Source organism: Aythya fuligula, chromosome 1 (assembly GCF_009819795.1).
Source record: "Aythya fuligula isolate bAytFul2 chromosome 1, bAytFul2.pri, whole genome shotgun sequence".
In the NCBI taxonomy this organism is placed as follows: Eukaryota; Metazoa; Chordata; class Aves; order Anseriformes; family Anatidae; genus Aythya; species Aythya fuligula.
The window spans coordinates 198249561-198264926 of NC_045559.1; the positions used below are offsets into that span (position 1 = coordinate 198249561).

The window sequence follows — 15366 nt, forward strand, 5'->3', positions numbered from 1 at the left end:
GTTTGGATTAGAATGCACCTTTAAAACAACATCTAATCCAACACCCCTGCCATGGACAGAGACATCTCTCACTAGATCAGATGATGCTCTCCTAAACTCAGCTTATTTTCCCTTTGTGTTTCCAAAGATACGAAATCATGAATTTTAAGAAAATGGGGAAAGACTACTTTGATTATATCAATGTTGGCAGCTGGGACAATGGTGAGCTGAAAATGGATGATGATGAAATATGGTCAGAGAAAAATAATATCATCAGATCTGTGTGCAGTGAACCCTGTGAAAAAGGCCAGATAAAGGTAAATATTTTCTCCATTTATTTTAGTTGTTTGCATAGCCATGAAATTTGAAAACAGGATTTTTCTGACTCTTGCATGGAGACAGTAACCTACATCTTAATTAAAGTGTACAAACTTATGTATATAGTTCTTACTCGGATCATAGTGTTCTCACTGTTTTCATGAATTGCTATTTTCTTGTTACCTTTTTTACTCTTTCATTCCAAATGTTTTAGAGCAGGTTTTGCTTTTTTTTTGTTTGTTTTATTTCATTTTGTTTCATATTTTGTTAATATCTGATTCAGTGGAGTGCAAATCCCTGACTGGGACTTGTCAGTACAATTGCAGGTAATTCATAAGTAATAATTGCTACTAATTCAGTGCTAGACATAGGCACTTAAACTGGGACATTATTACTCAGACCTTGCATCTGTGGTATCTTCAGAGAACATCATTAACTACTGCTACTTAGAACTACAGGAAAAGTAAGTAAATTTTAGTAAGTAACATTTTATTTATTTATTTATTTATTTTTAATCATACCTGTTTTATCATTTAATTTCTTCTTTAGGTTTTAGATTTTTCCTTCCTCCCTTTCCTTGTTGGTGTAAGGAGTGGGACTGCACAAATCTGTCATATATTAATGGTATTCTGTTATTCTTCAGCATCCCGTGACACTAATGATCTAAAAATGCTGCAAGTCCTTGTCTTACCTTGCAGACATTTACATGAAAATTCATGGACTGAAGGGATGAGTAGGGACAACAGAGTGGCTAAGATTGGGTGGGGGGGGGGAAGGCAATTTTAATTTCTGCCATTTCACTGGAATATGAGCAGGGGCTGATGGGAGGCTGGACCAATGCTCTGCAACACAGAGGGTGAAACTCTTCTCAGTCTTGTGCAGTTTTAGGACAGTTACCATGATTTATTCACTGGCTGGTTTTTGGCAGCCAGTAAACGAGTTTCATCAGATTGAATGCATGTGTCTCTAGTGCATGCATATAAAGTTATATGAGATTTTCAAACTTTCTTTATAGTCAGTGGTGATACGTAGATTTTTCAAGATCAGGAATCCTCTCATTCTCAGTTAGGATTCAAAAATAGAAAAGACGAATCTTGATATAGAAGCACTTCTTTTCACTGTGGGACAGTTGGTTCAGATAAGAACACACTTTCAGCAGACACATAAAGGAGTGGGATGAATTACACCCACAGTAATTAATCATAGTTTTACAGCATGCTTACCTTCTCCAGATACAAATACATATATTTGAGAAGATAGATATGGACAAACAGATATTATTTCAGAACAGGGTGTCTCTGAGATCCTTTACAATGTGTCCACAGCTCAGTTGATGGGAGGTGTCTTCATTAACCTTCATTAAGGTTCCTTCCACCTTCTGCTTATGCTTTCAAGGAAACTCCCAGGAGGATTCTTCTCTGTCAAGGCAGTTCATCACACACTTATATATGTACATATACTTGAAGTCCGGTATCTGAAGTTTTCTTTATGCTCTGCTTTAGGCTGTTGACTATAAATCTCAAAGTTTATGTTACAATCTCTTATCTTTATGGCATTCACAGATGGTGGGGAAAGCTTGACCCTGAGTAACTCCACGGTTGTTTTCTTACAGAATCCTGTGGAAATGAGTTATTATGGAGGAATTTGAAAGTTTCATGTAATAATATGCTATTACTCAGCAGTATTTTGTATATTCATCTGCAAGACAGGATAAAATCCAAACACTACCTAACTCTATACACTTGAAATAATGTAAAGACATACAATTATTCAAACAAGTACAGGTTCAAAGAATTAGACAATGAGAAGAAGAGCGTGAAATATTTTTTTTAATTTATTTTTATTTTTTTTAAAGGGATGGAAAAGATTGCTTCATTGTTAAAAGTGTTCACACAAAAATGTTCAAGAAATGACAAATAAAAGGATGAAGAAGTAGTTGGCTAAATGATTATATACAAAGTATCTGACATGATTCTGAGTGGTTGAGAACAATTTTTTTGATTCCTAGAGAAAGATATATAATCACAGTTAGAGCTGGGAAAAAAATACTCAGTGTACTAGTTTTCTGTCAGATTTGTCAAATTCTAAGTCTTTTAGAAGAAATTTAAGAAGTTGGTTTGTTGAAAAGTTTAATAGAAAGCTGTAAATGAATTGCTTTGATAAAATTGTTTTAATAATACCATATGGTTTCTATTTTGACATTTCACTTTCTTCAGTGTTTTAGATGGTGTAAAATGATGATTTTTATAATGCATCATTTACCAAAATGTCTAAAAATTAGTACAAGTTTTCTGAAAATTTGTTTTCCCAAACACAATATATTTAAAAAGATCATGTTTTTGTTTTTTTCTTTCATTTTAAACTAGAACAAATCCAAAGATGTGAATTTTTCTGGAGGACAGATATGCTGCTTTGCAAGTAGCTGTAGTCTAAACCCTTATAGAACAAATCATTTATGCTCTTGCTGCTTTTCTCCAAGTTTAGCTATTCAGGTGATTTTTACCTCTTTTCATGCTCTACAATTTTAAAAACAAAACCCCAAACTGTAGTTTTCAAGTCCTCATGTTGCTGATGAAAAGATGCAAATTAAACATTTTTTCACTACTGTATTGTAAAAAGCAATATGAGCAATAAAGTCCTTTTCGGTTACACTCCTTTGCATTTCATTTATTGAAATTATTATAAAAAGGCATTTGGTTTTGAAGTCCCCTTCTAAATTCATCATTAAAAAAACAAAACAAAACAAAACAAAACAAAACAACAACAACAACAACAACAAAAACAGCCACCCAAAATCTAAGTCAACCTCCTTCTTATGCAATAATTTGAACTATTTGTTTATAAATTGTTTGGAAAGAACAGAGAGACTGGGAATACTTCTCTTTCAAAAGAAATACGTATTGACAAGAAGCACAGATGTTTTCAATGCCCAGAGATGATAAATAAGGATCTTGAAAAATCTGCATCTCAATCATGAGTATGCAATATCATTTGGTAGCACATTATAAAACGAGAAATCAGGTCAGATATTAAAATGGATGAAGATAACATTCTCACTCCTAAATGTTAATTAGAAATGCAGTAATCTAAATGATTCTAGAAGAGGATGCTCAGTTTAATGTTTGGAAAAAATCTGTTTTAGAAAATTACTCACAAGTGGATGAAAAACAACCACCCAAAAATCTTTGGGTAATGAACACTCAAGCTCTTCTCAGTGGTGCCCAGTGACAGGACAAGAGGCAATGGATGTAGACAAGAACACAAGACTTAAGGAAGCATTTCTGTTCTGTGGGGGTGATAGAGCACTGGCATGGGTTATCCAGAGAGGTTGTGGAGTCTCCTCCCATGGGCTTTTGAAGTCCTGGGCCACATGCTCTGGGTATACCTGCCTGAGCAGGGCAAGTTCGACCAGATAGCCTTCAGAGAGCCCTTCCAACCTCAATCATTCTGTGATTCTTTTAAATGATGTTGCTGACATGATTCCCTGTATTAACCACAATGTAGTGAGGTATATGCCTTGAGTATCATGCATTGGTTTCTGTTTGCACATTGACATTTATGAAATTTTGAATTTTACTAATTTTTTCAAAAAGAGGGATAAATCACAGGTTGTGGTACTGTAACCCCATCTATACTTTTGTTCAGTAAATGTTTTTTTTCTACTGGTACTTACATGGTGTGAAAACTGAGAACTCGGGTCATGGTTTTGGATAAGCAAACATATCATGAAAAGGAGTTATCTTTAAAATAAAATTAAAAGATAAAAAATCTCTCTCTCTCTCTCAAAAAAAAAAAAAAGAAAAAAAAAGAAAAAAAAGAAAAAGAAAAAGAAAAAGAAAAAGAAAAAGAAAAAGAAAAAGAAAAAGAAAAAGAAAAAGAAAAAGAAAAAGAAAAAAAAAAAAAAAGAAAAAAAAAAAAAAAAAAGAAAAAGAAAAAGAAAAGAAAAAGAAAAAGAAAAAAAAAAGAAAAAGAAAAAGAAAAAGAAAAAAAGAAAGAAAAAGAAAAAAAAAAAAAGAAAAGAAAAAAGAAAAAAAGAAAAAGAAAAAGAAAAAGAAAAAAAAAGAAAAAGAAAAAGAAAAAAAGAAATCAAATTAGCAACAAGGGCAGCAGGAAAGTATATTCGTGTTGCTAAACCAAATGTTGATTCTTGTCTCAGGTGATCCGTAAAGGAGAAGTCAGTTGCTGTTGGACCTGCACCCCTTGTAAAGAGAATGAATACGTCTCTGATGAATACACATGCAAGGCCTGCCAGCTCGGCTCCTGGCCCAACGATGAACTTACAGGTAAATAGGTTATGGATGTGTTTATGTTGTCAATTAAAATGTTCATCTGTTAAGATGAAGAAACAAAAGCCATATGTAAGTGAATATCAGGACTGTTTCAATCAGATTGAGCTGAGGGATAAAACTGAAATTTGAACTAAGACTGGTATTTGTCATCTTGCCTTGAGATCCAGGAGCCTCATTAAATTGAGCTGCTCTCTAAAGGCATGAATTACTGGAGCTAGAAATAAAAAAATCTAATCCTGGTTTTGAATTCAAAGCTGTCCTAACACCAAATAGGTGATGTAGATCACAAGCTTCATCAAACAGGTAGAAAAAATGAGTTATCATTGGAAAAGTTATTAAGGGAGATGAGATTTTAGATGGTTTTATTTTCTTCCCAAGCAGGCACAAAAGAGTTGTGATATATCTCCTTTTTACTCTGAACTAGTAGTTGCAATTACTGCTTCTGTCAGTAGGAGTGCTCCAAACAGACAGTGCAGACTACACAGAAAGCTCAGGTTCGCATTCTAGCTAGGCCATCCATCAGAATCCAAAATTCAACATTGCAGGGACCAGGCCTGGTCAAGCCTGGTTAATTTATGAAGGTCAACTATTGCAAACAGTCAACTCTTCAAACACCAGGACTCTTGTCTGACATGTGGCAGATCCCAGATCACATCTTTGTTTCAATGAGCACCTGAATTTTTGCCCAAAGTAGATCAACTAGATCAGCAGCTGCTAACTAGGTAAGGAGGGAAAGCTCTAAGTGCTTAATCTGATCAGCAGAGAGTCCAGTTCTGAAACATGGGTGATGGGAACTGCCCACTGACTCAGAGAATTTGGGGTAATTAGCCTGTATGAACTGTGCATAAGACAAAGCAAAGAGAACAGCCACCAGGGTAGCCTTGGGGTTCAATGCTTTCTGCTGGTTACCTGGGGCACACAGGTCTTGGCCTCAGCCAAGGCATTAGTCTGGGCTTGTGGGAGGATTTACATTTTGAAGGTAAATTTTGCCCTCAGGATGCAAGAGCAGGAGAAGGTGGCACTTTGAAAGGCCCTGTGGGATGAATCAACAATTTTCTACCTAGCTCTGGTTATTTTAAAGGAAAGTAGATATCTTTAGTCAAGCCAACTGCTTCGTATAATACATGTGCTGCTACATTTTGCAAACCATTCATCTGGCTTTAGACATGCATTTTATGTGTTGTCCTACGGGGACCAAAGCTGACACGCACACATAACCTCTTGGACATCAGTGCCAAGCAATGCTCCTCAGCAGATCTAGCCCTTGCTCTTCAGCCAGGAACAAATTCAGCAGACAGTATTTGGACACTGAACCCTGTTAAGCTTCCACGAGTACTGCTGTATGCATTCCTGGTAACAGGACACCCACCATCATAGCTTCATGGCTCTGTAGTTCCCATCTAAATTACTGTTCACATGATGGCTGGATCTGGTCTTATTTAGCCTTGTATCAAAAACAGATTTTAAAAATTCTATTCCCTGTTTATCCATATAATATATTGAGCTGTATATTTTTATGATCATATTTATAGCCCCAACTTTTTCAGCTTGTAAAGAAACTGCCTCTCAGTCTAACCTTGTTTGCAGCATAAAATTTAGTAACACATGTGAATTAAAAGTGAGGAGAAGGAAGTGTACTTTGTATTCTAATTAGGAAAAAAATATATATATTAAAAAAATAAAAATGTTATTTTTACAAAGCATGCACCAGTCTCTTTGAAATATCCCTACATCTGATACTGCAGCAGTCCATGCCTCTTTGCTGCCAAGTAAAGCCATATCTTAGGTTAGGTTAACTCCACAAGGCTACACATAAAAACTCATTAGAGTAAGTCTTCCTTGCACTGTCACTTTCATATAAGAGTCCTGGTTTTGCATCTCCAGTAAATATATCATCCATGCAACTGAAAAGGCTTTCAATGTGGAGCAGCACCTCACTGTCTGCCAGAGATCTAAACTTGGATAAAAACATTTTTGGAATCCTTTCTTGGCTCACACAACAAAACATTACTTCATCTTTCTTGTGCTCAATGACCAGCATCACTTTTGTGCCACAAACATCAATATATAAAACAGGTAATGGCTAGGATGTTGCACACAGAAAGAAACAAGGTTTAGTGTTTTTTTTCAGCCACCTGTGGAATATCAGATGCAGGAGGGGAGAAGACAGAAGGGATGCAATATGTGTAGGAAAACAAAGTTGTTCTCAGAACAGAAAAAGAGCTGTGAGATCTCAAGTACAATAAGGCTTAGCAAGTCCAAAGGGAAAGACAAGTGGAAGGAAGAGTTTCTCTTGATTAAATCAGTTACTGGAAAATATGTCCATCTAGAAAAGAAGCTGAGGCTAGAAAGACAATGTTTAGCTGCCAATATTTTATTTCCTCTTAAATGTTTGTCTCATCCCTTGTGCACAAAATGTTCCCCAGGGCACAGGCTCTTCCTTGAACACAGACTTAATTCTCTTCCTTTTCTCCCCAGTCTACGTATACCATCTCAAAATGAACTCCAAGTCCATTTCTTCCTCCTGCCTTAGTGTCAAGATGTATTTTTCAATCTACTGTAGCTCCCTTTCTTCCTCATGCATTGTGTTAAAAACACCCATACCTGACAGCACTACTTCACACAGGAGTCAACTCGGGTGGCTGAGCCATATTCAATTATAGCAGTAGAAACTCATGGTTTGACGTCCAGAATTATATGCTCACTTCTCCACTCTTCCTCATGGTGTTACTTTCACAGCAGAAGGAAAAGAAATGAATGCTAGGTGTATTTAGATGTAAATTAATTGATTTTCTTAACATCTCTGATCCAAATCTCAATGCAATGAATTTTTCAGTAGACTGATGAGGACAGCTTTTTGGTTCTCCAAGAAAAAACAGCTTACTTTGAGGACATGACCTTCTGCATTCAGAAGGAGTACCTTGGGAAGACCAGACAGGCAAACCAGCAGTCCATAGCTTTGTCAGTGGCTGTAGGAACACGTTGCTCCAGTTATCTCTAGTGATTGTTTTAATGACAATTTTAAGGGGAATTTGGGAGTGGAGGGGAGAGACAATTATTCCCTCTTTCTGTGATTCAGGGACAACACTCAACAATAACAGAAACAGTTTTGTCTAGTAACCTCAGGGATAACAAAGAAAGCAGATGATATTAATTAAGTGACATTTGGATTATCTACAGGCTATATTGCCATTTTCCTCACTCCTTGTGTACTCCAAATATGACGGTTATTTGATTTTCTTAATTAGATTCAAATGAACATAGGAGCTGAAGTATTTAACAGTTCCTGAAAAGTTTTCTTTGAAGTTCATGGATAAGGCTATAGTCACAAAAATTATTGTGTTAAATTATTGTATTAGATGTTAAATTACAGTCACAAATATATATTTTGCTATAGTCACTAAAGATTCTTTCACCTGACAAGATGCAATATGCCCACAACAGTAGCATTATTGATCTAAGCTTCTTATTTGAAAGTGCCAGGTGAGAACTGGAGCATCCAAACAATCCCTGAACAGAAAGGACTGAAAAAATGACACCACCTCTAAGTGACACAGTCATTTCAGTGGGCTCTGAACACACTGGTTCTGTATCCTGTTCACAGCATGCTCTTTCCCAAGCCTAGGCTTGCACTGGTCTACACTGAGAAATGCAACGGAATGGCTCCCTCCAAGCATTGCGTGTGCTGTTAGTGAGATCAGCAGAAAACAAGTAGCTCCTTGAGCTCCAGGAGCCCTGGTGCACACTGCCCATGGGGCTAAGGGCAGGGGCAATATTCACATTGAAATATGGCACATCCTTGCAGGGGTTGGCTGCTTCTTCCTGCAACCTGCCCATCTGGGCTGTGATGTGTGGGGGGGTCTGAAGCCTGGATGTCTCATAAGTTCAGAACCTGAATGAAAAATAACATTCATATCTGTGCCTGAAATATTTTCCTAAAGTAAATGCTGCTGTGAAGTGGCTTTCTTCTATCACAGCTTGTAATAAAGTTATAACCATTGGTAATTTCAGCAATTGTCTGACAGTTGTGAGCATAAGGCAGAACACAATTTAGCCTGTGCTGACATTGATTTTTCTGCTGAAACATTATTAAGGTCCTGCTTTTGATCATAATTATTAAGACTATAATTCAGATGGAGGGTAGAAGAGGGACACTATTTTTTATCCGGATCATTTCAGCATTATAGATACGCTTCAGAAGAGTTAAAATCTAATTTTCATCCTGAGCTTCCATGTCCTGCCTTTCCTTTTACTTTTTATTCCAAATGAAATATAGCCATTTCAGTAATTCCTTCTCACATCAGCCTGTTGGGAAAAAGCAGATGAGGATGAGTTAAGTGTTCAGGTAGCAATATTATGACCAGGACCTCTGTCTGTCATTTTCTCACTTCCCTTGTCATTGGATTTGTGGACTTTTCTTCCCTCAGTTTCTTGTTTCACGTAAGATAAGGACTTTAGATTCTAATCTATTTAAATTCCAAGTATCTAGCATGAGCCACACAGCACTTCATGCCAATGTGAGCTGGTTCAAGAATGTTGAGCTCAATGAACAGCTCTTAGAGGTTCCTGGGCTGGATGAAGGGGGACTTGTCAAGAAAGCCAGAAGGATCCACTTGTAATTGTTCCTTACATTATGGAAAGTTTGCTGATCATGACATATTCTGAACAAAACATTTAAAACTCATGAAGACAGCATTTTTTGGGGGTGAGATTTAAATCAAAACATTAGAGCTAACATATGGATGTACCAAATTGTTGCAATTCATCAGTTGTCACTCTGCACATTTCTTATTAAGGAATCATTCCTCATGTGATAGCAGAGAAACTTTAACTATTCATGGCCTTGCCTTTTGCTACAATGCAGAGTTAAATCGTTATAGTTGACTTGCTTGAAAATAAACCTCCTGAGATGCAGAGGCCCCAGCTGTTGTAGTTTAGGATGTGACAAATCCCAGCTCCTACTCTGCTGAGGATGCAGAAGAGACATGCTCAGCTCTCAGCCACACCCATTGACCATGCAAACCCACCTTCATGGATAGTAAATGTGCCAACCTAGGACCTGCAGCAGGTCCTAGCCAACACATGGTCACCTCTATATGCTTTCCTGTTTTAGCAATTATGAGAGGTCCCACCAGAACAAGACGAATAGCTATTGATTATAATATTTCAAATTCCCAAAGCTAAAGCCACCACAAGTTAGTAATGAAATGTTAAAAATGTCCCCTCTCAGAATAGCATGGCATCAATATACCTTAATAATGTGTGCTAAGCCCTATGTGGAGAATCTCTTTCAACTAAAAAGTTGCTATGTTGTTTAGGTTTTAGCCTTGGTGTTTGAACTCCTAATATTCATGAAAGAATCTGTGGAAAGCAAAGAAAAACAAGTATTATGTTAAGGTGTTTAACTCACTGTCCAGGATGCCTTAATCCACTAAAACATACAAAACAGCAGAATTTGCTGCTCATTTTTCCTCTCCATGTGCAGAGTCAGTGAACTTTAGTTCATAATGCTGACTTAAGGGATTTCACTTAAGGAAAGGAAGTGAATTCCTTTCACTTTGCAGAATGTATCCTATTCACAAGCCTTAGTTTGTAATGCTTACCTTTAGAACTAGTTTAATTATATATTTTATATTGCCTACTACTAAAGTTATTTTCAAGATTTATTTATGGATGGTGAAGACACAGTAAAATCTTTTATGTGTCGAGGCTGTAATAACAAATTAAAACAATGTCAAATCCACAGAAAATGGGGACAATACCACAGTGCTTCACATCTGTGAACTCTTACCCCAGATGAACTAATTTTAAAGCAATATGAAAGATCATCTTCTTCTCTTGCTATTCACATGGATGAGTACCTTACTCCCACTGGCTATGTCTGGCTAGAGAAACATAGAGATAGTTTTATGCCAATTTTACTGGGGCTCTGGTCCCAGAAGCAGAACACTCCTGAGCACAAAGTACAACAGCTCTACACCTGCTCCAAATTGGACTGGCTCCTAACTGCCTTTCCAGAAGTGAAAGATTACCTTAGTACACTGCAGACCACAAGACAGGGCTGCTGGCTCTGTTCCACCTGGAGTTTATGAGCCAGCAAGGAGAGAAGACTTTGCAGGTGCTTGGAGATGTTGATGAAGTGTAAGAGCTGGGCTGTGGAGCAGAATCTTGACTAAATGACCACTGAGTATACACTTATTTAGGAGATATCAATGAGCTCTTTTGTTAGTATTTTTCATCATTTGCCTTGGTATTATGTTGGTCATCAGCCCGATCTGAACAGTGACAATGCTGTTTTTCCATATGTCTTTTACTTAATCCAGTTGCCTCTTTCTGCAAAGTGCTGTTAGAAATGATTAACTGCAAAACTGTTATATGAAAACCACACCAATCTTTGTTTTATAAAGAATATCTAATTCTTAAATTTTAATTAAAGAATAAATCATTGCATAGTTTAACATGCCCCTTTTCCCCTTGCAAAATACACCAAGTGATGGAGGAAAAAAAAAAAAAAAATCATCTCTTTTCTCAGGTATTTTATTAAGAGAAGGTAAAAGGGTAATAAAACAAGGAAGGCATGAAATAGTCTGAAAACAGTGAGAAATGCTTGGCTATGTTTCACCTCTGTTGCAGTGTTAGAAACTGTGCAAAAGTCAGACTCTATATCATTGTCTGCTTGTAAAGGCCAGTTGTCAGGTAAAAATGTTTTCTCTTCAAATTTCCTGTCCAAGAATCTATAGTAACATTAGAAGCTAGTAACAAATTGTTTCTCCAAAACATTTATTAAATTTTGGTGAATCTGGAAATGGATTTAGAGGTCACATTCATAAAACTTGTGGAAGAACCCACATGGGGTATATCTTCACACACCAGAGTATGCTTTCTGGTATTCACCTTTCTCCCACTGGTATAAACTAATTTTAATGATGCCATTCCTGTGCTACATTAATCTTGATGAAGTCAGAATGAAATACCTTGTTGTCTCCCTCACTCTGTATAAGTAAACCCTTTAAAACCAAAAGGAGTCAAATAGATATTGTCAATGAATGCTCATGGGAGTGTTTCATGAAAATCTAAATGTCTTTGTTACATTAAGACATAGTGATAACTTTATTACAACAGAAAGCTTTTCACACCAAAGCAGTTAAAATACAAATGGAAAATTAATCTGCTTTCACTAAGAGCAAAATTTTGTTACTCTGAATTGACTGCAAAAGTATATCCTATAACTGCAGTAATGTCAAAGATTTAGTTACTCCAGTTCTTCTGATGTTTCTGCAGGAATGCAGAATTATTTGCCTTCTAATGTTGCCACAAAATCTATTGATTGTAACATTGTATTTTGGTTGCTTATATTTTTATAGTATTAATTGTATAGAAATATAGAATACAGAAATAATTAAATGACAGAAGATCTAATTGTAATATTAATATCATTTTCATTGAAATATTTTAACATTAAGAATATCAGTTACAGCCTTGAAAATACTTTAAGCTCCACTGAAAATAAAAGGGAAGGACCAGACTTCTTTCATGTAGAAATTCTCCCCCAGAAATGATGCCTCCATTTATTCCTGATCATCAAGATATTGAGGTCCCAGACTCCGTAATTTATTTGGACTGGTTGATGTCCAGAGTACCCTCACTGCTGAGAATAGACAGGTAAAGGCCCAGCACTCCTTCCCCATAGGGAAAAAGTCCCTTACCACCACCCACCCTGAGACAGGCTGACCCCTTTCTGTCTAACCCAGCCAACAGCAAGCAATCTGATTGTTTAAGTCCTAAATTGTGAAGTCATTTGTAATTTGCATACCTCAATTTACCTTCTTTTTTGTTTTGTTTTGTTTTGTTTTTGTTTTTGTTTTTGTTTTTTTCTGTAGGTTGTGACCTCATCCCAGTCCAGTATCTCAGATGGGGTGATCCCGAACCAATTGCAGCAGTTGTTTTTGCATGCCTGGGTCTGCTGGCCACCTTGTTTGTTACAGCTATATTCATAATGTACCGTGATACTCCAGTGGTCAAATCATCCAGCCGAGAACTTTGCTATATCATTCTAGCTGGCATCTGCTTGGGTTACTTGTGCACTTTCTGTCTCATCGCAAAGCCTCAACAGATTTACTGTTATCTTCAACGAATTGGCATAGGTCTCTCCCCAGCTATGAGTTATTCTGCTCTAGTAACTAAAACCAACCGCATTGCAAGAATCCTGGCTGGCAGCAAGAAGAAAATTTGTACAAAGAAACCTAGGTTCATGAGTGCCTGTGCCCAACTGGTTATTGCATTTATTTTGATATGTATACAATTAGGCATAATTATTGCCCTCTTTATAATGGAGCCACCTGATATAATGCATGATTACCCAAGCATCCGAGAGGTCTACCTGATTTGTAACACCACCAACTTGGGTGTTGTAACTCCCCTTGGATATAATGGATTATTAATTTTGAGTTGCACCTTTTATGCATTTAAGACAAGAAATGTCCCAGCTAATTTCAACGAAGCGAAGTATATTGCCTTTACAATGTATACCACCTGCATCATTTGGCTGGCTTTTGTGCCAATATATTTTGGAAGCAACTACAAGATAATCACCATGTGTTTCTCAGTGAGTCTGAGTGCCACGGTGGCCCTTGGCTGTATGTTTGTGCCCAAGGTCTATATCATCCTTGCTAAGCCTGAAAGGAATGTACGCAGCGCGTTCACCACATCGACTGTGGTCCGCATGCACGTAGGGGATGGAAAGTCATCTTCGGCTGCAAGCCGGTCAAGCAGCCTGGTGAACCTGTGGAAAAGAAGGGGATCATCTGGTGAAACCCTTAGGTAAAGTTTGCTACTGTGTGAGTGTGGGGAATTAACTATGTTCTTCTGAGAGTTAATTAATAATACAAATAGTGAAAAGACAAAGGGAGATATATTAATTCTGTTTGCCTCTGCACTGGGAGAAGAACAAGACCTCTCTCCCACATCTGTAAAAGATCCAAGGTCTGATTTAGTCAAAACGCTGTACAAAAGTTGGACACAGAGCAATGGGCAAACAATTACATTGATGGAAAAAAGGTTTGTATCAACCGTACACTTGTTGCAGGGAAGGAAACGAGATCTTAGGAGTTAAATATATATATATACATACATATACATACATATATATATATATATATATATATATATAACTAATTGTCTTGTCCTTAAGCACTCTTGCAACCTCTTCCACTTGAATGAATTGCATAGTACCATATATTTCCTCTAGTCACAACAGGACAACAATAGGGTTGCTGCTAATGCTGCACAATCAAGGTGGAGCAGTCAACACAAGTGGCATCGTGAGCTACTCTCAGGCATCTGAGGATTTGTTTCATATGACTCTTCTGTTATGCCTTTACTTTCCTATTCCCTTGATTTTCCTTCCTTCTACCATCTCTTCCTGACTTTTCTTTTTGTCTTTACCTATCTTCTCTTCTTTATCTATCTTGATACCTTTTTCTATACTCATTTTCCTAACTCCATCAAATTCAGAAGTTCACAGGCCCCACTTTTGCTACCCTTCCTGACATTAACCAGATACCCCCTTGATAGATATTTCTTTGTTTCTTCCAAAGAAATTATCGGAATTCAGTGGTCATGAAGACAGCTTGTATGTTCAGTATATATAAACTGCATTGAGTGAACACCAAAGAAAAAGGAGAATTCTTGAGTGCAAATATTGTGTAGCCTCATAGACACTGGAGCATAACCATCCTGGTGGTTCATTTTCATCTTTTGATTCCTTTCACTTTTGATATGGGTGGTACGGGGATGACTTGGGGTTATTTAATTGTTAACTTAAACTAGGAATTCGGCCTATATGAATTACAATGCAGGAAAACAGTCTTGTCATTCCTCAGCCATATATATCTTGCCTAGAAGTGACAGGTAGCTCTATTTCCTTCCTCAGAGAAATACACATGGATTTTAGGATTGATAATATGAATGTTTCCAGACATGCCATTGTTCACAACGGGACTTATCATGGAACAAGGACAATTTATACTTCAATTTTTTTGTGAACCACAGTTTAGACCCTAGACAGGATTTTAATATTAACACCCAGAGGGCAGATTATGCCAAATGATGATTTGTTTCTGTGAGAACATTACTCATGATTCTCTTTCAGTGACTTTTAATTGGTACAGAAATGATCTATTTTTTACAAGATATTTAATGCTTATGATCTGTAAACAGTGTTATCTTCCAGTTCATTTACAGGTGCAGATTAAGAAGTTGTTTCAAAATGATAAATTCTGTGCCAGTTTAAGTGATGGTTACAAAGGCTCTACAGCCTCTTTTTGTATACATGAATGACCTGAGAAATTCAGGCCAGAAGTCCTATAACCTAGCTGAAAGAGATATTCTTCATAATATATCCTCAACAGAAGGGCCTTCTTGCTCTTTGGGATCATTGTTATTTTCCCTCACTTTTGCTGCAGAGCTCGTTTGCCATCTCACAAGTTTTTTATCCTGGGCAAGATGAAGTTTTAGATGATGGGAAGTACTTAGAGTTGGGAAGGATTTGTTTGTCATCTATTAAGACCCAGTTTTAAATGATATTGCTCTAAAATCTTTGTTTTATTCTGATGAGTAAGGAATGTAACTTGCTATTAAATACCCTTAAAGATAACATATATTTTCTTCTTTTTGAGGACTCTGTTTCCATTTCTTTATATGCTTCAATGTGTACATAATACCTGTAGTAGAGAGTTCTTAGTAAAACATAATAGATTGTAATTGGTAGTGATTTCTTTTT

The 15366-nt window shown here is 36.8% G+C and overlaps 1 protein-coding gene across 2 annotated transcripts in view; it reads left to right on the forward strand.

The window, feature by feature from the left end:
• GRM5 (glutamate metabotropic receptor 5) overlaps positions 1–15366 on the forward strand; it is a 278368-nt gene that overhangs the window by 239664 nt on the left and 23338 nt on the right. For both annotated transcript variants that reach the window (XM_032208117.1, XM_032208118.1), the window contains exons 6-8: positions 128–296; positions 4454–4580; positions 12467–13406. In XM_032208117.1, coding sequence (XP_032064008.1) covers positions 128–296; positions 4454–4580; positions 12467–13406 — 1236 coding nt within the window. The remainder of the gene's footprint in view (positions 1–127; positions 297–4453; positions 4581–12466; positions 13407–15366) is intronic.